Here is a 22,913-nt window from a genome sequence, read left to right as displayed (position 1 = left end):
GAGTGGAAAAAGTGGGGGGAGAAGATAATATAGCAAAAATAAAAAAAACTGAAGTTCAATCAGTTAAATTAAGAGAAGTAAACAAGGCATAGTATTAATTATAGTTTTAATCAATAATTATGACAACTGTAATGTTCATACAAAAATGTAAAAAAAATGATAACAATAATACAATATGAATAATAAGAATAATGACAGTATTGATAGTGATCAATAAATAAGAAAATTTGTGTAATATTCTAATATTCTAAAAGTGAGATTATAGCGATGTTAAGAAAAGAAAAAGGGCCCCAGGGCTAGACAGGTCCCCAGGGAGGTGGACAATGGCCCTGTATACCCCCACTCATATTTTTTTCTTTTCTTAATATTGCTATCTCTTTTTTCTTTTCCTCACTTTTCAATAGGGCAGTGACCCCCCCCCCCCCCCCCCCTTAGGTGGCAAAACACAAAATGTAAATTTTGCACCAGGGTTTGTCACAAAAACAGGGTCTACAGAACAATTCTGTGGGGGTTTTCGCCTACTTGTTAAGCCATCTTTCATGTTCTTAAGTGAAGTATGAGCATGTTTTTGGCTTGTAATTCACTGAGGCTTGTTGACCTTATCAGAAAATCTGTATGGGCACAACTTTATCTTTATGTGGATATACAGTCAATCCAATGTAATCCCATGTTTGATTCCCCTTGCGTTCACCTCCAGTCCTCTTCTGTCTTTTGTCTATCGCCACCAGCAGGGCAACATTTGCGTTTTCATCCTGGCTAACAGTGAGACTAAAAGAATAAATTCAGAACAGGAACTCAGAACAAATCGGTGAAGGCAGCTCCTATCCGAATTCCTGTCGCTTGAGGTTTGTTGTGTCCGAGCCCAAGTAGCTAAAACCAAATCCCCTCAGGTTCTTCTGAAGGCTGCTGAAAAGCTCAAAGTACCCCAGTAAACAACTCTACCAAAGTACCAGTGGACCGTGCACACCGGGACCTTGTGCATTCAACAACAGTAGACACTGCAATAGTACTAATAATGATGTTGTGCCAACAAAGATTGTTCATCTGCTAAGATCGATGCACACCATTAGACATGGATTATTAAGCATCGAGCGGCTTTTGAGAATTTTGAGTTTTTTGAAAGTCTATTGATGCTTTGTGTCAGATTTAGGTTCCAGCTACTTTTCATCTGCTTTCCTTTTCTCCTTTTTATGACGGAAGAATCTTCAGTGATTTACAGACCAATCTTACTCTGTTTTACTGAATTAACTACATGGAGCTGTCAACAGTTTAAATGGAGCGGAATGTAAATGTTGAATACTCAAAGGGAGTGTATTCTTGTACATACTCAAGATTTGTCTTGAGCTCAACAATTGTTTCCCTCTCTTGCACAGCTGCTTCCCCCCTACACTGCAACCCAGATACAAAGGGACTCGTGGCCTGAGAGATTAGCAGCAGCCGCAGTTTTCACATTTCTTTGGATGCTCAAAAGTATGCCTGCTACTGACGGGTCAAATCTAAACCGTACTGTCACGACAGATTCTCTTCGCTGGCAAACCTCTTCAATAGAAGAAGAGCTGCCTTGTTGTAATATGTAGCACCCCGAGCTACAGTGTGTTGCTATGATTCTTGTTCTGCTCATCCCTTTTATGTTGGATGATGCATCAAAGGAGGCCTGGCACATTAAGATATTGCACATGCCGAAGGCTAATAATTGGTGGAAAAAGTGACTATCAAGATATTTCCCCTCGCACGGCGGCGGCGGCGGCAGTGCCACAGATTAAGACTCAAGCTGCAGCATTCAGTGGCTGTCCTTCGTTGTTTTCCTGGACACCTTTTAAATGTGTGGTTCTTTCTCGGTGTGTCTGTCTGAGCAAACAAAAGCTGCGTCGCTTCTTCTTTTAACACGTTTCACAGTTCCTCTCTGCTATTCTATGTCTGTCTCTCCCCGATGTTTTGATTCATCAACTTAAACCCTAACGCACCACATCCCTTTGCTCCCTCTCCTTAAAAGCCTATATTCCTGAAGCATCTGCTCTGCTGTCTGTTTTTTCCCCCTCCCAAGTTGTTTCCCTTGCCCTGCACACCAATATATTTCTCTTTTTCCATTTTCTTCTTTGCCCCTGAGTTTGTGGAAGGAATTCCAGGGACACAGCAAGGGTATACATGCTTCCTCTGGCCTCTCCTGAGATTTCCTTGCTCTCTTTGCATTCTCCTCCTGCCTATACCTTCTCTTGTGAGGTCTCCCCGGTGTCCTGCCACGTCACTTTGATGGCAGTGCAGGACACAGTACTACCTCACTAATGACTTGCCCACAGACCCAGCAGTTTCTCCAACGAAGACTCAGACACGACTTCAAGCCTACTCCTCCACGTATGGAGTTACGGACAATGCTTTGCCCGCAGGAGGAAAACTAAAGAAAGTTTAAAACATCAGAAGTCATGCTGTTGTCTATCTCCTCGGTCTCTGTGAATACCTACTTATTTAAATGTAAGAATGCAATAATGAGGGGTTCTTTTTGTATTGTTAGATCTTAGGCACTGGGAAGTGGTTAATAAAGTGTCATGTGAACTTTGCTTCTGCTCAGACAACATTTGATTTCTCTGCAGTGCGCAGAAAAGAGAAACGTCTTTGGCACATGCTACGTGTTGTTGTCATTGGCTTCAGTCACACAGTTGGCGGGACTGGCAGCCAAACAGACAGCGGCAGAACATGAAGAGGCTTGGCAGTGCGACCACAAGAGGACAGACCAAAAGAAAATTACAATGATTCATCACTTTATTTTTAATGGGAAATAATTTGGCAAAAACAACCCTGGCTCAAACCCTGTTCTCGAAAGGGTTGTGACACGGAACCAGATTGAGACGCTTGGATGCTGGGGAAGGCACTGGATGACAAACAGTGTGGTGATGATAATGGATAGGTTGTAGGATTGACAGGGAGGTCATGGCCTCAGGAAATGATGCAAATGATGACTTGGGTGTTACCATGAGGAAGGCTGATAATCTATTAACGAATTTCTGGTTAGTTGGTTGGTTGGTTGGTTGGTTGATTAGTACGTTGTGGGCGGCTGTGGCTCGGGAGGTAGAACCCGAAAGTTAGTGATCCCAGCTTCACCCAGTCCGCATGCCGATGTGTCCTTGAGCAAGACACTTAACCCTAAATTACCTCTGGCAGCTCTTCCAGCTGTGTATGAATGTGACAGAAAAAGCGTGGTCAACAGCACCGCTGTATGAATGTGTGTGTGTGAATGGGTGAATGCGACTTGTCCTGTAAATCGCTTTGAGTGGTCAATAAGATAAGAAAAGTGCTGTATCAATACAGTCCATTCACCATTTAGTCTGTGCTTTCCAAAACTGTTACAAATCACTCAATCATGCTTTCTGAAGTAATACTACTACAGTAAACGTTTAGTTAATTTAGTCACAAAAACGATACAGGGAAACAGTGGATTAAGCTAAAAATCTGTTCTAAATAACAAATCAAAACGTGGTCGACTAAGAACTTTCTCATCCACTAATGTATATATAATAATAATAATAATAATAATATAATAATAATAATAATACCTTCATGCTTGAAAAACAACAAGACAACAAGTTATATAGCACATAAAACTGTTAATAGTAATTTAAAAAAGAAAATGGTGAAAGCAGCATAAAAATAATAGTTAAAAGCAATTCTGTAAAAGCCATAAAAATTGAGGTTTGAGAGATGATTTAGAAAACAGCGTCACCTTTGGCCTTCAGCCTCCAATGAGGAAAACTAACAGGGCCTCCAGGGGTCAGCCCTGGAGACAGTGTACCGATGTACAGGCAACGGGCTTATTAAGAATTTCTTCCCAAGCTTAATGTTATGTTATTGTGTTTGATAGATGAGTATGTTTTGTCGCGGCGCAGACAAGTACACATAACCAGACACCACCAATCACGAGTGAGTCTCACAGCGCTTGTCAAGTTTCCGGTGTTCCCTCCATTAATTATGGAGAAACATTGATTTCAAGTGTCAGTCTGGGGGACAGCTGCTTCTGCTGCAGGCAGCCATAAAACTGTACTTTGAGAACGTGCGTCAGCTGGCAGCCTTGTCTTGATTAACTCTCCTTGGAGGATCACGGCGTGGCTTTAACTGACACTGCGGTCTCTATTGGCGCGACGTAGCCTCTCTCGAGCGAAAGACGGCGAGACGAGGAGGCACGCTGATGGAACGGAGTGGAACCTGCCAGCCTATACGAGTCCTCCTGACACCCGTCAGGTGATCAGCTTGTCAATGAGGACAAGCTTCCCAGGTGCAATTCAGTTATGTGCCCAAAGCCGGCGCAGTGTAGCCGTGTGCAATTTATTACTGTCACCTACAAGCATCTTGGGAGGAGGCTTGAAGTCTATTACGTCTTTTGTTCTTCACGTTGAGTGCTGTATTAAGTGTCTCTGTCAAGTGTGTCAGATTGATAGAAGAACAAGAAGTGGGGCTGGCGTACCCCCCCTCTCATATTCTCATATCTCTGTAGCAGTGCTGGTGTGCTTGCAGGCTTGAAAGGCACGCAAAAAAAAAGACAAGGGTATGAAAGTTCTGAGAGACGAGTGATAATGAGTGGGGGCAGAACAAAGCGCTAATCAGCAAGTGTTGTAACATCCGCCGAAAAATGTCAGGCACCTCAAGAACCCCGTCTTTGCACGTGTTGAAAGAAACAAGAGAGGCACACCGGAGACAGAGAGAGACTTGGACACATGTCAGGATATTTCCTGGTGTATGTTCTGACACACATGTAGCCGTGTGGATTTTGCCTGTCATGTCAGATCAGGCTGCTGCAAGGACTGAACAGGATCTGTCGCCCGACGTTGCTGCTGAACTTAGATCATTGGTGTCTGTGTTGTAGTCAAAGCTGAACATCTCGCTTGTTTGGTAAATACCAAAAATAACCCTTTTTTTTTTCTTCCTCTCTTTCAAGTGCCATAATAATTGTGCAATTGCTGCCAATGCAGAAATCATACTATAGCTATCTCTGGGTTCATTGTGTTTGACTCATTTCCCATTGGAAAACATTAAAGACGCCCTCCAGTCACGCTTTTTAAGTATATAAATTAATCTTCTATGCTTATATTTTGTTTAGCAAAAAAAACTCCTCTGAAATGGGGTTGGAAACCATCCACACTCTCTCCCTCACTCAGAAATTCTCAGACTATCAATATTCATGATATGAAAATAACACAGGCCCCGCCCACCACAGCTGCTCGGTTGATCGGTGGAAGAATGTGCGCAACAAGATGGCCAGAGGCAACATCGGAGAGATTCAGCCATAAAACTTTTACCAACTGCTAATGCTAACGCTAACTGTCTGCTGACACACCTGCCGTCCTCTCGAGGATGCGCTGCCTCTGCTGCACTGGAAGTTTCCGGTGCAGCACATTTGCATATTCCACAGCGATTGCTTTTCCGTATTTGTGACGTACTTAATCAAGCTTGCCAGGATTCGTTTGAATTTCAAAATGTGCAGAAGTGCACAGACATGTCCTCCCCCAGGAGAGGAATGTGAAAACACCTCTGTAGTGACCAAATGTGCTCAATACAAGTCCCTATGGTCGACGTCAGACATTTTAGAGGACAGGAACAGAAGAAAAACCCTTTTTTGATAGGAGGGGGACTTTAAAATATTTAAAATCGACCGCTTTACCAAAAGTCAAAGCACGTGTCTTCTGAAAAATGCTCAAGATTTTAGCTTTGTAGGACTAATAGTGCATCAGAAAATATACGGATGAAAGTCGAATTAAGATAGAATGAGGGGCGCTGCTGTGGCACTGGCGGCCATCCCACAATTACATATATAATTATATATATATATATATATATATGGCAAATGTACATGATATAACACCTTCTCCTCACATGCACTGGTGTGACGATGACTTTCCCAGAGGTCACACAGCCAGGGAAACAGGGTGTGGAAATATCAATCAAGGCCACAGATGTTGAGTCATCGCATTAACTGTGAATGACCACCTCTGCTCTCTCCCACGTCATGTGTGTGTGTGTGTGTGTTTGATCTTTCACAGCGGACCTGGCGTCAGACGACGAGTACCTGGAAATACCATCCATCACCAGGCAGAGAGCTGGGACGTACGAATGCACGGCTGTCAACGACATTGACGCAGACGTTCAGACTGTGGACATCACTGTCAACTGTGAGTCCATCGCTGAATTAAGAGACATACATTCACTAACATATACTGCTGAGTAGTCAGTCTGTTAACAGGGTTCAATACATCGGCTATGTTTTTAGTGTCATATAGTCATTTAAATCACTAATATTTGCAGGTCCCAGCTACTTAAGAGATATTGTTACTATACTTATAAGTGTGGGACTGTGATTTGAAGAAATCGCATTAGGTTTTGGGTAAATTCAATAATGATTAATCAGTTGATTTGAAATTATAATTAAAACATTTTTAATCGATAATATAAAGAATCACAAGTTGTAACTGCAAATAAGTATTCCTGTTACTGGAATGTTAAACTCTAGACAGACAAAAACAGTGATTTAATTGTAACATATATATATATATTTGTTCATGTATTACATATTATGTTCACGTATTAACTCCATTCCATTTTTTATTTAAGGTTGGACCATGTTCTCATACGCTGTGAAACTGAATAACTAATGTAATTTTGGTTAAATCTGAGGCGTAGCGTGATTGAATGATCCAATCAGGCAGTATCTGTTTCCTGCATTTACAATCCCATTAGAACCGCCACAGGTCCTGTTACCTTTCTGTCAAGGACAGATACAGATTCAATCACATACATTTAATCCACCTCAGTTCCTCTCCTTTCATTTGATCTAATACGGGAAAAACCCCAAACTATTCCTTAATTAAGATGATCAACAAAAAAACCAAAAAACTAAATCTGGCAAGCTACAGCTTTGTGATTGTTGTTTGTCTAAAATAAGAGATCTTTTGAAGACATTACATTAGTCTTTTGGAACATTTGATTGGCTTGTACAGTATTTGTTATGTTTATAGGTGTTATTGACCTGTTGACTAACAGAATAATCAAGAAAATAATAGGCGGGTTGTATGTATAGACCAGCATAGTTACTTAAAAAAAAAAAACAGTTCTCAGGGCACGCACGGGGGAGTCTATATTTCTGTCTACATTTCTAGGCTTTGCTCAAACAGGAAAAAAAGAACCCAAAAAATCATCTTTGCTGCAGGAGAAGGAGAAAAAGTTAATTCCATCTCATCGTTTCCCGACACCGTACACTTTCAACACTGTAATAAATATATTGCACATTACTTGACCTCATAATTCCTGTTGACTCGTGGTCATGGCGCAGATCACAGCCATGAATCAAAACCGTGGCGGCGGCGGCGGAGGAGGAGAAACCGCTCTGACTCCTTCTCCTGATTTGCTTGACTCACGCTGCCTCGTTGTAGTCCTGATCACGGCGCTCCTGTGTGCAGATGCTCCGACCGTGTCAGAGGGCAGAGACGTCGGAGTGACTCTGGGCCAGAGGGGAGAGCTGGAGTGTGAAGCCGACGCGGTGCCTGTTGCCGACTTTGAGTGGTATAAAGACGACAGAAGGTAATGACTTTTACATGAGCAATTTCGGTGTGTGTGCGTGCGTGTGCGTGCGTGCCAGTCACACAGGCAACAATTTGATTTTTACAAACAAACATAAAAGAAAAAAAACATGGTTGGATATATTAACTGTTTGTCCACGGACATTTCCCCCCCCCCCCCCCCGTCCAGGATCTTCAATGGCTTCGAAGGGATGGAGTTTGTGAACACTGCGTCACTGTCCAGGCTGATGTTTTTTAACGTGTCTGAAGGAGACTACGGCAACTACACCTGCGTCGCCATCAACAAACTCGGGAGCTCAAACACAAGTTTCCTTCTGTATGGTGAGTACAGCTGTTACATTAATGATTCTATACAGAAATATAAAACTTTAGTGTACCTGCTAAGTCACTCTCCATTCTGTTTCTGTAGATTTGAATGTATTATTACAGCATATTTACTGAAGAGAAAGATGTGACCTTATTATTACACCTACATAGACTGAATCTGAGCCTACAGTCCATCCGGTTCAAACGATGCACTGTAGGCTCCATTGTTAGAAGAACTTGATGCTGCGTTCCAAGATGGCGTCTCATTAATTCCGATTTGTCAAAAAACTTTTTTCAGTCTTATGTATTTTTGGGGGGGCCTAAGAGTTGCATAAAGCTCTTGCTGAGCTCGCTGATTCCCTGCTGGCTCCGCACTCCAATTAAAGACATGAAAAAGTCTTGAGCCAGTTTCAGACACACACCTCTTTAGAGTTGTGGCACACACATACAGTATGTAGGTCAGTCTGAGGCGTGCGCACATTTTGAGACGAAATAAAGGCAACGAGTTCCAACAATCATACATTTTTGAACTGTTTGTAACATTGGAACCAAAAATAAATTGGTTCAGAAGCCAAAAAAATTGGTTCCCATCGGGAAAGAGAATGAAAAGGTAAAAGAACCGGTTTTCAAAAGCAAACCGTGACCATGTTTGTTATATATCTGTTGAAAAGATAATATGAAGAAGGGATGTGAGAAATTGTTGGGAAAAAAAAAAATACAACATGATACCATCTTGCTACTGCTGTGCACCGCCCCCAGTTAATGATGCCGCCTGGATTTCAGTAGCTCCATTCAAAACTGGTGGACATGTGGGCTGTTCACTGTGTAGCACCTGAGAGGAGTTGGTTCAAGAACCAGAGCTAACCTGGTGGAAAAAATCTGTGAATCGTTGTTGCACCGATGCTCACCCGACTGAATGTCCAGCAGGAGGAACACTAAAGCACATGTGCAGTGGGCCGCAAAGGGCAAAGAAAAGCTAGAGGGTAGATCATTTTGGCTCATTTGGCTAGGTGAGCAATTTCCATTCAAGTGTATGGGCGCCATCTTGGAGTCCAGCATCCAGTTCCTTCAGGTAGAAGTTTCCGAATGAACATGAAGTTCACAGCTGGAGGCAGATGCAACTTTTGAAAAAATATTTTCAACATTTTTCCAAAGCTAAGACAATGCTAATTTCAACCATTGCCCCACAGTAACAGAACTCCACTGTGGACATGGAGCTGTGTAATTTGATGATTGTCTGTTGGCCCTATTGTTAGTATTATCGCTCTCCAGTATGTAACTGTGCGGCCCCACAATGTGAAGTCCGCCCAGCAGCCCTAATTCCCATGCTTTTCACAAGTTGCTGTCAGTGATGTGTTGCAGTTCTGTTTCCGACATGTTGCTCTGTTTCATTTGTTCCCCTGGTGTAGTGGTAATTGAACCCACTAGCTCAACGCTATTGCAAGGTTAGTATTCTGCACCAGCATGCACTTGAGCTGTTGTGGATCGAAAGTATTAACCGCATGCTGGGACATGACCAACATTGCCATTTTCACAAACTGGAAGTCGGGATGCAGTGTCACTGTATTTGATTCTCCTGTATCTGACAGGAAGATACAAACAAATGGTATTGATATGTTAGCACTTCCGTGTGACAATATTTGTGAAAATGGTTAATGTAGCTTGTTGCACTCACCACTGTGTTCATCTCTGTCCTCTGCAAACCGAACTGCCTCTCTGTGTGACATTGGCTTCACTTTGATTTTTGCATGCTCTTTTCACAATGTAAGTATTTATCATTTTCTTCCCTCACCCTCATTTGTGCTTGTGTGACTTTGTGCATGTGTTTTACTGTATTCAAATGTGTGCCTGTGCGCATAAGTTAAAACGGCAAAACCAAAAATAGAAAGCTGCAAAAACTAACTGCAGGCCGAAATGGAGATTGAATATCATAGATTTCTGGTGCAGATTATTCTTGTTTCTAGAACTGTCTTTTAAACATGTGGAGTAAAGATAAACATCTCACCCATCGTGTCGTGTCACGTGTCCTTGTGACTTCGGGTTGCAGCATCTTGTAAGCAAACTGACGCCACGATCGACACAGAACTGTATTAATGGCTTTGGTTTTGACTGTGAGTGAAAGTCATTATTCTAATTAGCCATATGCAGGATTAGGGATAATCCACTGTGACAGGGTAATTGGATAGATGCCCCAAAGGAAACATTGGTGAACTCATGGAAATCCAAAAGGAAATGAGTGCTCATTGTGTGACAAGCTTCAAAGTTAAAAGTTCTAATTTGTCCTCAATCCAAATACAATGCATTCATTTTTTTACGGCTCTCGCCTAATCCCTGAAAAGAGCATGATGAAAATATTGTGTTTTCCCTGTTGCATCATGAAATTGTATTGCATTTCCAGTCACTGTTACACTTAGAAATACAGTACAAGATCAATACCGCATTAACTAGCCAAAAAAAACAATTTACTTACTACTACATTTTTTATTAAATCAAAATCTTTTTCTTTAATAAAAAAAGAAGTGTCTCCAGTATTTATTTCAATGACGAAATGGTGAAGTTTGTTGAATAAGACTCAGGGAATCAGGAATCCATAATGAGAGGAATGGCAACATGCAGAGAAAAAAAATACATTTACTGCACATACCATTTTACACAATATGAAACAAATATTTATTATTATATGCAGAAACAGCTGCGGAAGTACAATATTTAACAAAACATTGATAGAAACATTTGCTGACTACCAGTTACAACTATCCAAAGCAAACCTGCCAAAGTCAAAAGTCAAAGCATCATTTGAAGAAAATCCTGTGGATTTCTGGACCAGTCGTCGGTCCTCAGAATGTCCCTGTGACGGAGGAGATTAAACTTCTTAAGGAGATAAAATGCTGAGCGGGGCCCAGTTTTAACCCTTAAAGTCCAGAACAGCATTTGATGTTGCAGACCATGTCATTTGATCGACACACGGCACACTTCACCTCCCGCTTCCTACTGTAGCCTAGTCACTTACTCTTTAATAAACTGTCTTACAGATGTGAGCAGATTTGGCTGGCTATGAGAGGCCCCGGACACTATATATATTCCCTATATATATTCCCTATATATATACATATTAAGAGGCATAGATTGAAAACAAAGGACAACCTAGGGTAGAACCTTGGGGTACTCCATATCACATATGCATAACATGTGGTCTCTATTCGGTATTACAATTAGTTTAAAAAGAACTTGACCCAACAAAAATGTCCCACATTTACTTCATGTGGGCTGGATGTCTTCACTTTAACACTATGTCCTTGAAATGAAACGTATCTTACTCATCACATATAAACAAAATCACTCTTTCAATTTGCCTCAAATTCAAGGGGGAATATAAATTGCCTTCCAGATTATGAAAAGTGGGCATGTTTTTTCCCGAAATAGAATTTGGTCTGTGAAAATCTTAATTAATATCAGCACACACTATCTTACCCGTGAGGTCGTCAAACTGAACTGGATTCTGCTGATACATTCAGTACGGATATTTCGCAAATGGCAGTTTTGTTCAAATTGTTCCTGCTAATGTTGCTAAATCAATCAGACCTTCATTGTGTTTCCCTCCAAATTGCTGTTGCGAATGAGGCCAATTCGTATCTTTGGGAGACAGCTTTGCGTAAGACTCAGTAATTCATGCATGTAGTGCTACGTGATGCACTCGAGGTATCCATGAAAGTGGACATGTATGCATTGATCTCCGTGGAGACGGATAGTTAGGAGAGCAGGAAGGAAAATAAGGAGAGCAGATACTAATTTGGTCATATAATCTTATGTTAATGACATGCCGTGTAATACACACCTAGTCAGTGATGCAACCGTAAGCACTAACGCTGTTAACATGTTTGCATGTAAATACAGTGTGAAGCTGACACCCCGTGTTCTCCTACGACGATTACATCATTTGCACTGTTCGAGGCACAGTCATCACTCATTCAGGAAGGATTTCGCCAGTATCAGCAGTTAGGACATCAATTTCGGAACTCGCCCCCGGTCGTGCTAACACAATGTTTCCCCCCCCCCCCCCCCCTCCTGTCAGGACCGAGAGCAGTTCAGGACGGCAGCGGCGGCGCGATGGGAGTGCGCTCACACACCTGTCTCCTCCTCCTCCTAGTGTTTCTTCCCTTCCTGCTCCGATTTTGAAGAGGAATGGATTCGAGCAAAAGTGTGTGTGTGTGTGTGTGTGTGTGTGTGTGTGTGTGTTTTTTCGTTTTTCAACCAGAACCATAAACTCGTGCACAGTGAGTGCATGTCGTACCAAGCTACGTAATGATATTGACACATTCCATAAGTACATAACATTTTGTTTTGGTTTGTTCTGTTATTGAATTTCTTTTAGCTACTTTAGTTTCTTTTTTTTAGGATGTAACAGATGTTTCACGTCTTAACTGAATATGTTGGATATTTTTCCTCTGTAAATTATAGTTTTGTGTATTGTCTCTTTCCCGGAAAAAAAAAAGCCCAACATTTTGAGGCATCTCATGTGCAAATGGACTTGAATTAATTTTTAACCACAATGCATATTCATCTTAACTCCAGGAAAAGGCAAATTTACAGTAGTACGAGAGGTGAATGTTAAATACCTCAAAGTCAACGGAGACAGTGAAACAGACGGAATTGAGGCTACCCTGAGGCGGAGAGCCTGGTATTATCATATTTTAGTGTATAATAATTATCATTCAGTCTGGTTGTTGAAAGCGAAATTGTTTTTGACCTTCATGTATTTTCTGTTCCCAGCATTATAGTGATTATACTTGCTGTTGTGACATGTTAAAATTTCAATTTGATTTTTTGCAGTTTTATTTCGTTTTTTTTAAAATATTGGATAAGGGAAAATATGAAGCTGTAATTATTTAGGACAGATATCCTAGTTTTAATGTCTTTGTTGTATGTTCATTTTTTCTTGTTTACCAGTACAGTAATGGTGTCAAGAATAATTATATTATAATTAAGTAGTGAAAATGGAGGGAGAGTCAATGTCTGACTCGAGTAATGCAAATGTACTAATGCTGTCGCTACTCGTTTGAACACCATGCAGTTTCTACACAACACGGATGTTTGAGAAAATGCTCCAGTTCATGTTCCTAAACCAGCGCTGGAAGGTTACGGACCACTCAGTATGATCACGATGACGGAAAAATAAACACTCTGCATGCATCTAGACACCAATAACCCAAAGACTTTAGGAGTTTACACAGTATCATACATCACCCGCGTGGTTTCCTCGTCGCGGCACCGCACTAAAAGACACAATCACTTTTTCCATGATATTGTCGTGTTTTAACATGAGGGTAATCTGGGAGGGGGAGGGGGGAGGACTAAAATCAATGACACCTTTAAACCAAAATGTACAGTGTGTGGGTCGTGACTTTGAAATGTCACACTGGACATGACATTTCCAGGTTTTATTGAAAAGAGAAAGGGCCGTACAGCGCGTGAGCCTGTTGCAATAACCTCGATCAATCAGAGGTCTGAGCGAAAACAACGGCTCCGCCTGCTCTCATCGTTTAGTACACGGCTGGCGGTGTGTGAAAAAAAGAAAAGAGGACAGGCTCTGTGAGGAAACATCATGGGGACGGATCAGTGCTGACAGAGCATCACAGGCCGTGAACAGACGACACACACCCCCGTTACCTTGTTTCTGCCGAGTGTGCGGATTTTGTGCGACAGTCGGTAACCTCCCACCATGCGAGAGCGAGAATTAAAGCCGGCGTCTTGTGTGTCTCTTGTGTTGCCGAGTGATTCACACCGCCTGCCAGAGCGCACTCGGGCCCCGCCGCCGGCCCCCTGGCCCCGGAAAAGAGCCGAGTGGCGACGACAAAATGGGCAGAATTTGGTGTTCGGCTACAGGTTTTAGGTTTTTTATTTAAATTTACATTTGTGCGATTCCATTGACACGACATGGAGCAGTAACGCTGAGTCGAAACAAATTAGAGTGTGTGTCTGTTCAGTGGTGGGGCGATGATGCGCTTCTTATAATCTAACAGCTCTGATTGAGTGTGTTTTCACGTGCGGTTCATTTTTAAGCGGATACAAAGCTCGGTCGACGCCGAGCGAGGAAGAGCCACTGGTCTATGTTCTGTTCACCTTCAGCTTTTTTGTCTCCCTCTTTCTCGAAAAGAAAGTTCAAATCTTATTTCCCTGGATTGCTAATGGCTCTGGCGAGCGTCAGTCCGTCATCCATGCGCGCGTCATTTTTTTTTTTGGGATAACGAGGTTTGTGTCCATCGATGTGAAAAAAAAGAGCCGACGTGCAAAATCGAGAAGAAAAAAGGCAGGAAACAGACGGGGCCGTTATTGATATTGATCAGGGTAATCGTCAGCTGAATCCGACAGGCTAATCACCGTTTTGTTTTCGCGCATGAGACGGAGAGAGAGACAGAACCTGCAGAAACGCCGTTCGCGGTAATTATTCCACCCTCGAAGGATGGCGCGGCCCATCCCACTTCCTCGCGAGGCCGCAGTCGGCCCGCACCCGGAGGACGTGTGTGCTGGAGATCCATCCCGCATGGTCCAGTGTGAAGTGACTGCTGTTGAAATGCACAAGCAACCAAAACCACACCACACTTTGAAAAGTTGAAAAATAACTGAATGTGAATTACGCCTGGAAATATCTCACTGACACACACACACACACACATGCGTCCCACAAATTCTGCTTGGGTAAAACACTTCATTCTATATACGTATATATATTATTATTATTATTAGCATTTTTCGCCCACATATTTTGATGAACAGCCAAGCACACATTGTAAAAACTGGGTCATTTATTTTTATTTCCTGTTTTCTGGGGGTTTTTTCTGTACTACCTCTGAGCAGTCGTTCAGCTAAATGTCCAATAAGTTCATGGCACAGCAATTATCACATGGAAGTAAGCATAGGTCCGGTTGTGGACGTGAATATGTTCGCACTGCGGCGACAGTGACGCTCAGACAGCAGAATGTTTATGCAGTTTATTGCTTGGTAATTGTGATACTGTCTTTTTTCTTTTTTTTAAAAAAATATAAGTTCAAAATGCAATAACAGAAAAAAAAAAAATAGTTTCAGGCCAAGCACAGCATCACCGAGGACAGACCCATGTAAGAGCTTAACTTTAGAGAAAAGATGAATTTGTACAAACCGGCAGGGCTGCTGGCAAAATATAACACGTAATGCTTTCTCCTAGGTAAGGATTTTTTGAGTATATAACCCGAGGTGTGGAGTTGGTTGTACAGCTGACTGACTTAATAACCCTAATAATCCACTCAATAATAGCACTGCCATATGGCCACTCTGGCAGCGATTCAGAACGGAGACTGCGCTGAGCAGAAACTGATTAAAAATGAACCCCACTAACTGTTAATACTCAGCAACAATCTTGTTCATCAACCGCCACGAGACCCGTGGTCACGGACGCAATGTTGCACACTGAGCTGAAGAAGCAGTAAAGGGGCGGAGAGCAGTCGGGGCGGGGATCTGCGGATGAAACCCTCCGCCATTTTTCCGGCGGAGACGGGAAGCGGTCGGCACCTGTCAGATCACTGCTGGAAATCCCGCTGGATCACGTCTCCGGAAGTTTTGGCCTTGGTCGGAGCCGCGTGCATCCGGAAAAAAAGGGAAAGAATCGCCTTCATTTGCTTGATCTGAAATCCCCGCTGTTCCAGTGTGGAGAAAGCCTGAAATCCTTTGCCGGCTGCTTCTTTAAAGTCTGCGGAAAAAGGAAAACCAGAGATGAGATTCTAAACAAATTGTACGTGTGGGGGAAAATGAATAAATACAGTTAAAATATTTAAGAGTTGGCTGTAAATTGTGGTCAGGATTTTTTTTTGCGCGGGCCACAATGCACTTGAACCACACTTAACCACACAACCCCTCACCTAGAACAATAATCTTATGAAAAAAAAATGGCATCAGTAGTTCTCTGATTGATTTTGGGAGTAGCCACATTAATAAAGAGCTGAGGTTCACCTCTGACACCCGCCTCTGCAGCAACCATTTGACTCCGGGTAGTTAAAACGAACCCGCCGACATCCGGCACCGTCGTCCGCCGACGAGGGAAGCTGCCTTATGTGTGTATGATTTTACGTTTGCGTGTTAAAGGCAAACACGAAAGTGACACCTGACATTACCCAGACTTTAAGGGTAGTGACATCCTGTCCATGCGGCCGAGCTTTTCAGGACTTTAAATGCAGTAAAAAGCTCAACACAGATTATTTCTCCCCATGCTGTGGGCTTTTGAACGGCGTCATTTCACATCACCGCGATGTGTTAAAGCGAACGCCATGGCGGATAACATACCTCTTTCATTTTTTTTTGGGGGGGGTGGGGGGCAACATCCTTGACTTCACATTCTTTCCGCATGGCATTAAAAAAAAAAGGGCAGCCTCTGTGCCGTCTGATTAGAGCGAATGCAAATGCGCCGAAACTCCCACCAAGCTTGACTTGAAAAAAAGTCAAACTTCTAATGATAAAACCAAGCAACCCGGGGAGAGGATGTCGAAGATACACAAGTCAAATATTTCCGATCCGCCCCCAGTTCGCCTCGGAAACTGCACTGAAAAGGGCCTGAATACACATGAATTTCCTCCTGTTTCTGTCTGACTCCAGTCGGCCAATTCTGAATCACAGCCCATGAAGGCTTATATTTTGGCAGTAGCGCTGCATATTTATGTTGATACGACCAATTCCACTGTCTGTTTGAAGACTGCATAGGGATTGCGGGGCACATTCTTTCTGTCGACCCAATCAACAGTGGTCCAGTTGGTAAAAAAAAATATTGAAAAAGCTATGGGTATATTTCTCCTACTTGTCTCCGGGTGTGCAAGGCAAGAGAAGCAGAGCAGTCTTTGAACAGAATTTGATACCGTTTAAGAAAATAATGACTGAGCCCCTGCCAGATAGTACTATTCATTTTCGGTGTCGTAACATTTGTGTGATTTGCATTGCAGTCCGGAAGAGCTACCAATTTTTGGGGTTTGTGAACCTTGGTTGGACACGAAAAATCGAAAACCTTTGTCTGAGCGGCCGGGGGGAAGATTGTAGTGGACGCATGGAGTCGTCTCATCGCCTGATGGGATTTATTTTGGACGATTCACATGAAATGCAATTCTGCCCCTTTTGCCTGGCTACGAGTTCACAGAGCAGAGAACGGACTGTTCCCAAGTGGAAGGAGACGTCATGCCGATCGACTCCCTGCATTGTAAAGGATTGTTGGTTCATATGTATTTCCTTGATGACAAGTGTGTGCTCATATTTAAGACTGATAATAATAAAAATGTTGTATCATAACATCGTGTGTCTTGAATATTTCTTTTCTTTTTTTGCATCAGATGTGCCGCCACGCTCGCCCGCCAACTGACTCTTCCGAGGCGCACAAGCGGCAGAGTTCCGTACAGTGGCGCATATCCAGTAACGAGACAACCTATTGATTTGTGTATCCCTCAGAAGTCCTGACCTTGGACTGAGCTCGTTGTGCTCTCTGTGCTACATTACCGACTACGGCGAACTGCGGCGCTCTAAATGACACCAGTGTGTGTTTGAGGCGGAACAGAGTGTATTTTAAAGATTCCGGTGCATCAATTATGTACAACCACAGCAGGAGGCCTGCGATAATGTTCTGAATCTTTTTCTCTTCCTCCCCCATGAATGTTAATTGCAAACTGTAGTTGCATGCGGAAAGCAATTTCCTATTCTCATTCATTTTCCGCACAGATGATACATGTAACGAGAAACCACAGTTCCTGCTGCGAGTCGTCCCTGGCATTGACGCGCGCGACCCGCAGCAATGCTTTACAGTGCGATAAATAATGTAAAGCATGTGTATGAGATGTACAGTATTCCAGGTGTGTGGTTACTGTTGTATTTTTAAAACAGTAAGGGGAGGGCGCGCTTGTGTCCCCCATAACCCCCAAACCACCACTGCTCTACTTCAGCCTCAACAAATATTTAATTCATGCAAACATCTGCTCGCTGCAGCTGGGCGTTGCTCCGTACTCCGGAGACCAGGGGAAGGCTGTGACGCTGTTCGAAAGATAAACAATTTTTTTTTTCTTTGCCTTATGTTAAAGGCCAGTGTCGCTGAAATCTGCGCTAATGCAGACATGAAGAGGCTTTCGTCTCTCGTTAAAACAACGCCATACCCCCAAACACTTGGCAGCAGCTAATTACAGCCCACAGTCACACTTTTATTGTTAGGCGAACTCCAGCAGACTAATTATGAGGGGAGCAAAGAAGGAAGTACAAAGAGCGACAAAGTCTGTGTAAGGAGGAGCGTGGGGCGGATGGATGTTTTATACTCTGACAGGCAGAGGAGCGCCGCTAGGGAGTTTTCGTTAACAACCAAGATGGCTGCCGCTGATGTGGAGAGGTCAGTTTGAATTGTATGAAAGGAACTGGATGGTTTATTTTCCCTTTGAGAACAACAGAAAGATTGCACTTACAGCATTTGTTGATACTCTATGTCACATGTGCCATCGCTCTGATTGGTTGTAATTCACTCCATTTGAGATAAGAGTATAGGGTGAGTATAGGTGTTGATCCCAACAAACCAAATGTGGGGCAAATAATGTGTTTGTGTGGGACAAAGATGGGTGGTAGACTAAAGTTGTGCCTTTCAAACATCATAACGTTAAATCTATCCAGACTTTTCAAGTTCCACCATCTACAGAACCATGTACACAAGTAGAACCATACAGAAGGCATCACTCACTTCATGCCTTTTAATCCTCCTCACCAAAATCCCCCTTCACCTTCCACTGGCTTCACCCAGTTGTAATTCATTTCCCTGTCTTTAATGTAGCTGCATTTCCTTTTCTTGGTCGTACTGTCCATTATATTTTGCCGAATCTGCATAAGTTCTCACTCGGCAAAGACGGTGACACGTTAACCTGCGATGTCAAGTGGGCACATAACCGTCGTGTGCGCAAATCGTTTGTCATCGATCGGTAAAGCTCGGTAAAGCCAGATTTAAGACAAGCGTCTGTGAGAAGCGTCGTAACTTTTTGAAAACTGGAGCCAATCAAAATGCGGGACATCATCTCAATTTGTGGGACGTGGGAAAAGGGATAAAAATGCTTTGCATAAAGCGGGACACCTGGTCACCCTAGATAAGAGGCATTTTGGGAAGGGGTTTATACCTGTAGGTCTTTTGAGTACAGTTTACCAGAATGATGAAGGCAAAAGGTATCTTTACACTATTTAACTAGCTTTAGGAATCGAAAACTTTTCTGATTCACAGAATGTCTTTAGTTGATTGAATGATTTAGTTGCTATGATCCTGTTGACTCTGCAGAGTCTGCGATTTGCCAGGGGGACGTGGTCTACATATCCCCACCTCGGTTGAATTATTTTTATCTCCAATATCTCAAACTGATCAATGCGACTCAACCATATAAAATACCTAATATAGTAATTTTGTAAACTAAGTAAAGCGATGTAACGTGAACATTCTATAGTGCGATATAACGATAAAAAACAAAACAGGCCACCCACTGTCAGCGATCGCTTTCGTGAGACAATAGATGACATTGCGGCTAATTTACCTAATGATACTGGTCCCATCAGCCTTGATCAATCAGAATGTCACCAAGCAGAAATATTTGGAAGGGAGGTTTAATTCTTGCATTTTTTGTGTTGTTGTGCACATGTAACGATGGCCCAGCCAGTCGAGAGCAGTGCTGTGCAGTGTGTATAAACCTCACTCGCAGACATGTTGAGAGACGTGCTAGCAGCTGACGCTAATGCTGGGGGGTTTTAGCTCCCTTGGTAGCGTGTCCATCTCCCATGCCGGAGTTCGGGGGATTCAAGCTACTCCCGTTGCACCCGATCTAAACATCCCCCCCATGTTCTTTTTCACAAATCGCAACCGGGTTGTTTCTATACATGTTCTACATATCTTCATATGCATGCCAAAGTGTCTTGACAAGACACTTAAAGAAAATACAACTGTCAAGGTGTACAATGTTATGAATGGCTAAGTGTTTTGCTCAAAGAGCTGGAAATACAGACAAGTCATCGGTTACGACTCTAGTGGACCTCACCATTGGCTGTCGCTTCTTTTCTACACTTTCTACACAGATCTGCAAAAGTGTTGCCGGGCGATTTTGTCTTTGTCAACAGTGTTTTTACCCTGAGCTGAGGTATGGCAAGTGAAGAGGGCATTTCTCCTCACTTTTCTAATGCTATGTAGTAGCTGGCAGTTGAGTTAACAAAGGACTTTTCTGTATTTCCAGCTCTTTGACCAAAGCACTTTTGGCATTCACATATATCTACTCATTCACAGACCTAAACACACATTTGAAGATTTATTTACAGACAAACAAATCTGATTACACACACACACACACACGCGCACACACACACACAATATTGCTACAATATTGGCCCCATAATAGCAGCGCTGTGTAAATGTGTGTGTGTATGGATGAATGTTTATAAGCTGTTAGCTTTACAGTACAAGTGCTATATAAATACCGTCCATGTACGATTGAAGTGTTTAATATTTGTCACTGTAGTGATAGTGATAAATGTGTGTTATCAAATTAAACTGGTTGGTGTCTTCTTATACTTGCGTCTCAATCAATAAAACTCGGAAGGGTGTGTACGTTGCAATCCCTATTTCAACAGAACTCCCTTGTTTGACCAGCGAGAAGGACTTTGCTATTATTTAATATTTCCGCATATGACTTATCTCTCTGGACAAATAAATCCATATGTGTGGGTAAATTGTAAGTAATTTTTCATAACCCAAAATATTTACCTAATGAATGCAAAATTACTATTTACCCTTTCCTGGTGATCTAAGGGGCAGTAAGCAATTTAGGAGAAGGCTTGATTCTCTCTTAGTTGTTGGGATTTTCCTGCTCTGGCTCGGACGCAAACCCCCGACCTCTGATATGTGAGTCCGACACACTGATCACTAGGCCAACACCGCCGAGTTGCGATGGTTAGTTCGATATACAGAGCTTGGGCTGAGCCGATAACCCCGATTTTTTTCAGCGCACACACCAAAGAGACAGCTAACAAACAGTAACAACATTTTCGCTGATTTTTTTGTGCACTGCTTTAGAATCGCTTACTGCCCCTTTAATCCAATAGTTGTTGAGTCATTTGACACAAAACTACAAATGCCAACATCGTTGTGGTGATAAGTCATGGGGACAAAGTTGGAACTGTCATTTCATCCATCCTTATTTACAGTCTATGGTGGACACCATGGATATTACATATTTCATGACAGTGTGTCAAGAAGCGGTTGAGATGGTTACCTTGTCACCTAAGAACTGTCCACATACGACTAATTTGCAGTTGTAATACACCCACATTGTTTTTTAATGCTGCTCAGATTTTATTAGATTCTTTTGTTTTTTGTCAAAGCTATTGCTCGAATACTTATTGAATGTATCTGCAAATGTTCACTGTCACTATTTTACTCCTTTAATAACTGTTTCCTCCTGGGCTTGTAGTTGAGATTAGATCATCCAACATCCATTAACCATGCTTAGATACCTACAGCGATGGAAAAAACAGACTCCTCCTGCCAGCAGATATATTGCGGATGCTAATTGTCGAACAGTAGGTACAGTACTCATGTTGCAGAGCGCCCACTTAGAGGCCCATGATAGACAGTAAAGCACTGGAGAAATGTTTTGCTGTCTACCATCTCCTCCCTCATGCTGTCCTCACTATATTTCCGCCTAATTAATGTCAAAACCGGGTAAAAACAATTACCGATCCGTCTCCAGCAGTTCTTGATTTTCCTTTCAACTCTCCTCATTTCCTCTCTCATTGAGCCTAGTGCATGATCTTAATGGCTGGCAAACATCTTTTGATTGGCCCGATTGTCTCACAGGACTGCGAGTGCGCGGTAGCTGAGCGGAGAGGAGAAGAACTGAGGTGGAATAGCACAGAGCTTATCACGACCAAAGAGAATAACCTCTATGCCGAGAGTCTGCCACTTCCTCCATGCAAACACACATGTAACAGCATTTATTTAGTCAGATGTTGCTGCATTGCCACTTTTCACTCACAGAGGAAACAAGTGTAGCAAAGAACCAATGATGATTTACACAAATATATTTCAATTACATGACCCCTATTTTTGGAGAATTTCATGAAGTGATTGGATACAGTCATATTTGGAACAACAATGCCTCTTCTTAAGTGACCCAAACATATCACATCCTCATTCTCGAATCTGGCATTGTTCTCTCAACACATGCTCAGTGTTGTATCGCCTCAGCCCCAGCTCTCCAGCTCTCCAGCCTGGGTTAGTATCAAGGTCAACTCCTCTGCGCCAAAGCCCCTATGGGCATCGCCTCTGTGATTTCAACCCAGTGATGACAAACTTTGGCCATGGATCAGGGAGAAATGTAAATGACATGATTTACATGACTGACTGGTTTAAGAAAGGGTTTACATACTTTTGAAATATCTTTATTGATAAAGCCTTTGCATCTTTTGAAATCTGTGGAATTTGGTCTCTACGTTCAAATCTTTTCAAGTACCGTCCAATGGGCGCAGGTCGCACGTGTAGGTGGCCGTGCAGTGTCCGACGCTAGAGCCCTCAGTCAGGCCCACCCACCGCTGCTCCAAATACAGTTACTTCTGGTTAAAAAAAAAACATGACTTGACGGTGGGTTGACACTTGGCCTCTTCAAGCCCATCTCCAAACTTTACTGATGTTAACCCATTTTAGAAAGCGGCTGGAGACAGCGTATGAAGGCAGTAATACAGGATTATGCATTGTCACTGCATTTATATTGTGTGCGTGTGTGTACATTTGATGGATTTATATTTTCATTTTAAAGGGCTAATCCTGATACTTGTTCAGCCAGGAAGGAGTGCAGGTGAAGGTGGAGATCCAGGCGGAGTATGTCTGGAAAATTCATACATATCCCTCTGGAGCATGAAGTTTTATTTTGGAGGGAAGTGTGTGGAGCTCAGGGGTCCTTGATAATATATCCACCATAAAACCAGATATTGGTTTGTTGCCTCAGGCCGACACTGTGCTTCGAGGGAACTCATCCACCCAGG

General features: G+C 42.6%; 1 protein-coding gene across 4 annotated transcripts in view; it reads left to right on the top strand.

Annotated features, from left to right (window-relative positions):
• ntm (neurotrimin) overlaps positions 1-17,168 on the top strand; it is a 375,368-nt gene extending 358,200 nt beyond the window's left edge. For 2 of the 4 annotated variants that reach the window (XM_035626840.2, XM_035626843.2), the window contains 5 exons: positions 6,027-6,155; positions 7,440-7,560; positions 7,729-7,880; positions 9,275-9,310; positions 11,938-17,168. In XM_035626840.2, coding sequence (XP_035482733.1) covers positions 6,027-6,155; positions 7,440-7,560; positions 7,729-7,880; positions 9,275-9,310; positions 11,938-12,041 — 542 coding nt within the window. In that variant the 3' untranslated portion in view covers positions 12,042-17,168. The remainder of the gene's footprint in view (positions 1-6,026; positions 6,156-7,439; positions 7,561-7,728; positions 7,881-9,274; positions 9,311-11,937) is intronic. The other 2 variants (XM_035626842.2, XM_035626841.2) reach the window with 2 other exon arrangements.
• Positions 17,169-22,913: the final 5,745 nt, after the last annotated feature.

The sequence above is a fragment of the Scophthalmus maximus genome, chromosome 2 (genome assembly GCF_022379125.1).
Source record: "Scophthalmus maximus strain ysfricsl-2021 chromosome 2, ASM2237912v1, whole genome shotgun sequence".
Classification (NCBI taxonomy): domain Eukaryota; kingdom Metazoa; phylum Chordata; class Actinopteri; order Pleuronectiformes; family Scophthalmidae; genus Scophthalmus; species Scophthalmus maximus.
The sequence above is the reverse complement of the archived record's forward strand: the minus strand, read 5'-3'. Positions and strand labels throughout refer to the sequence as shown.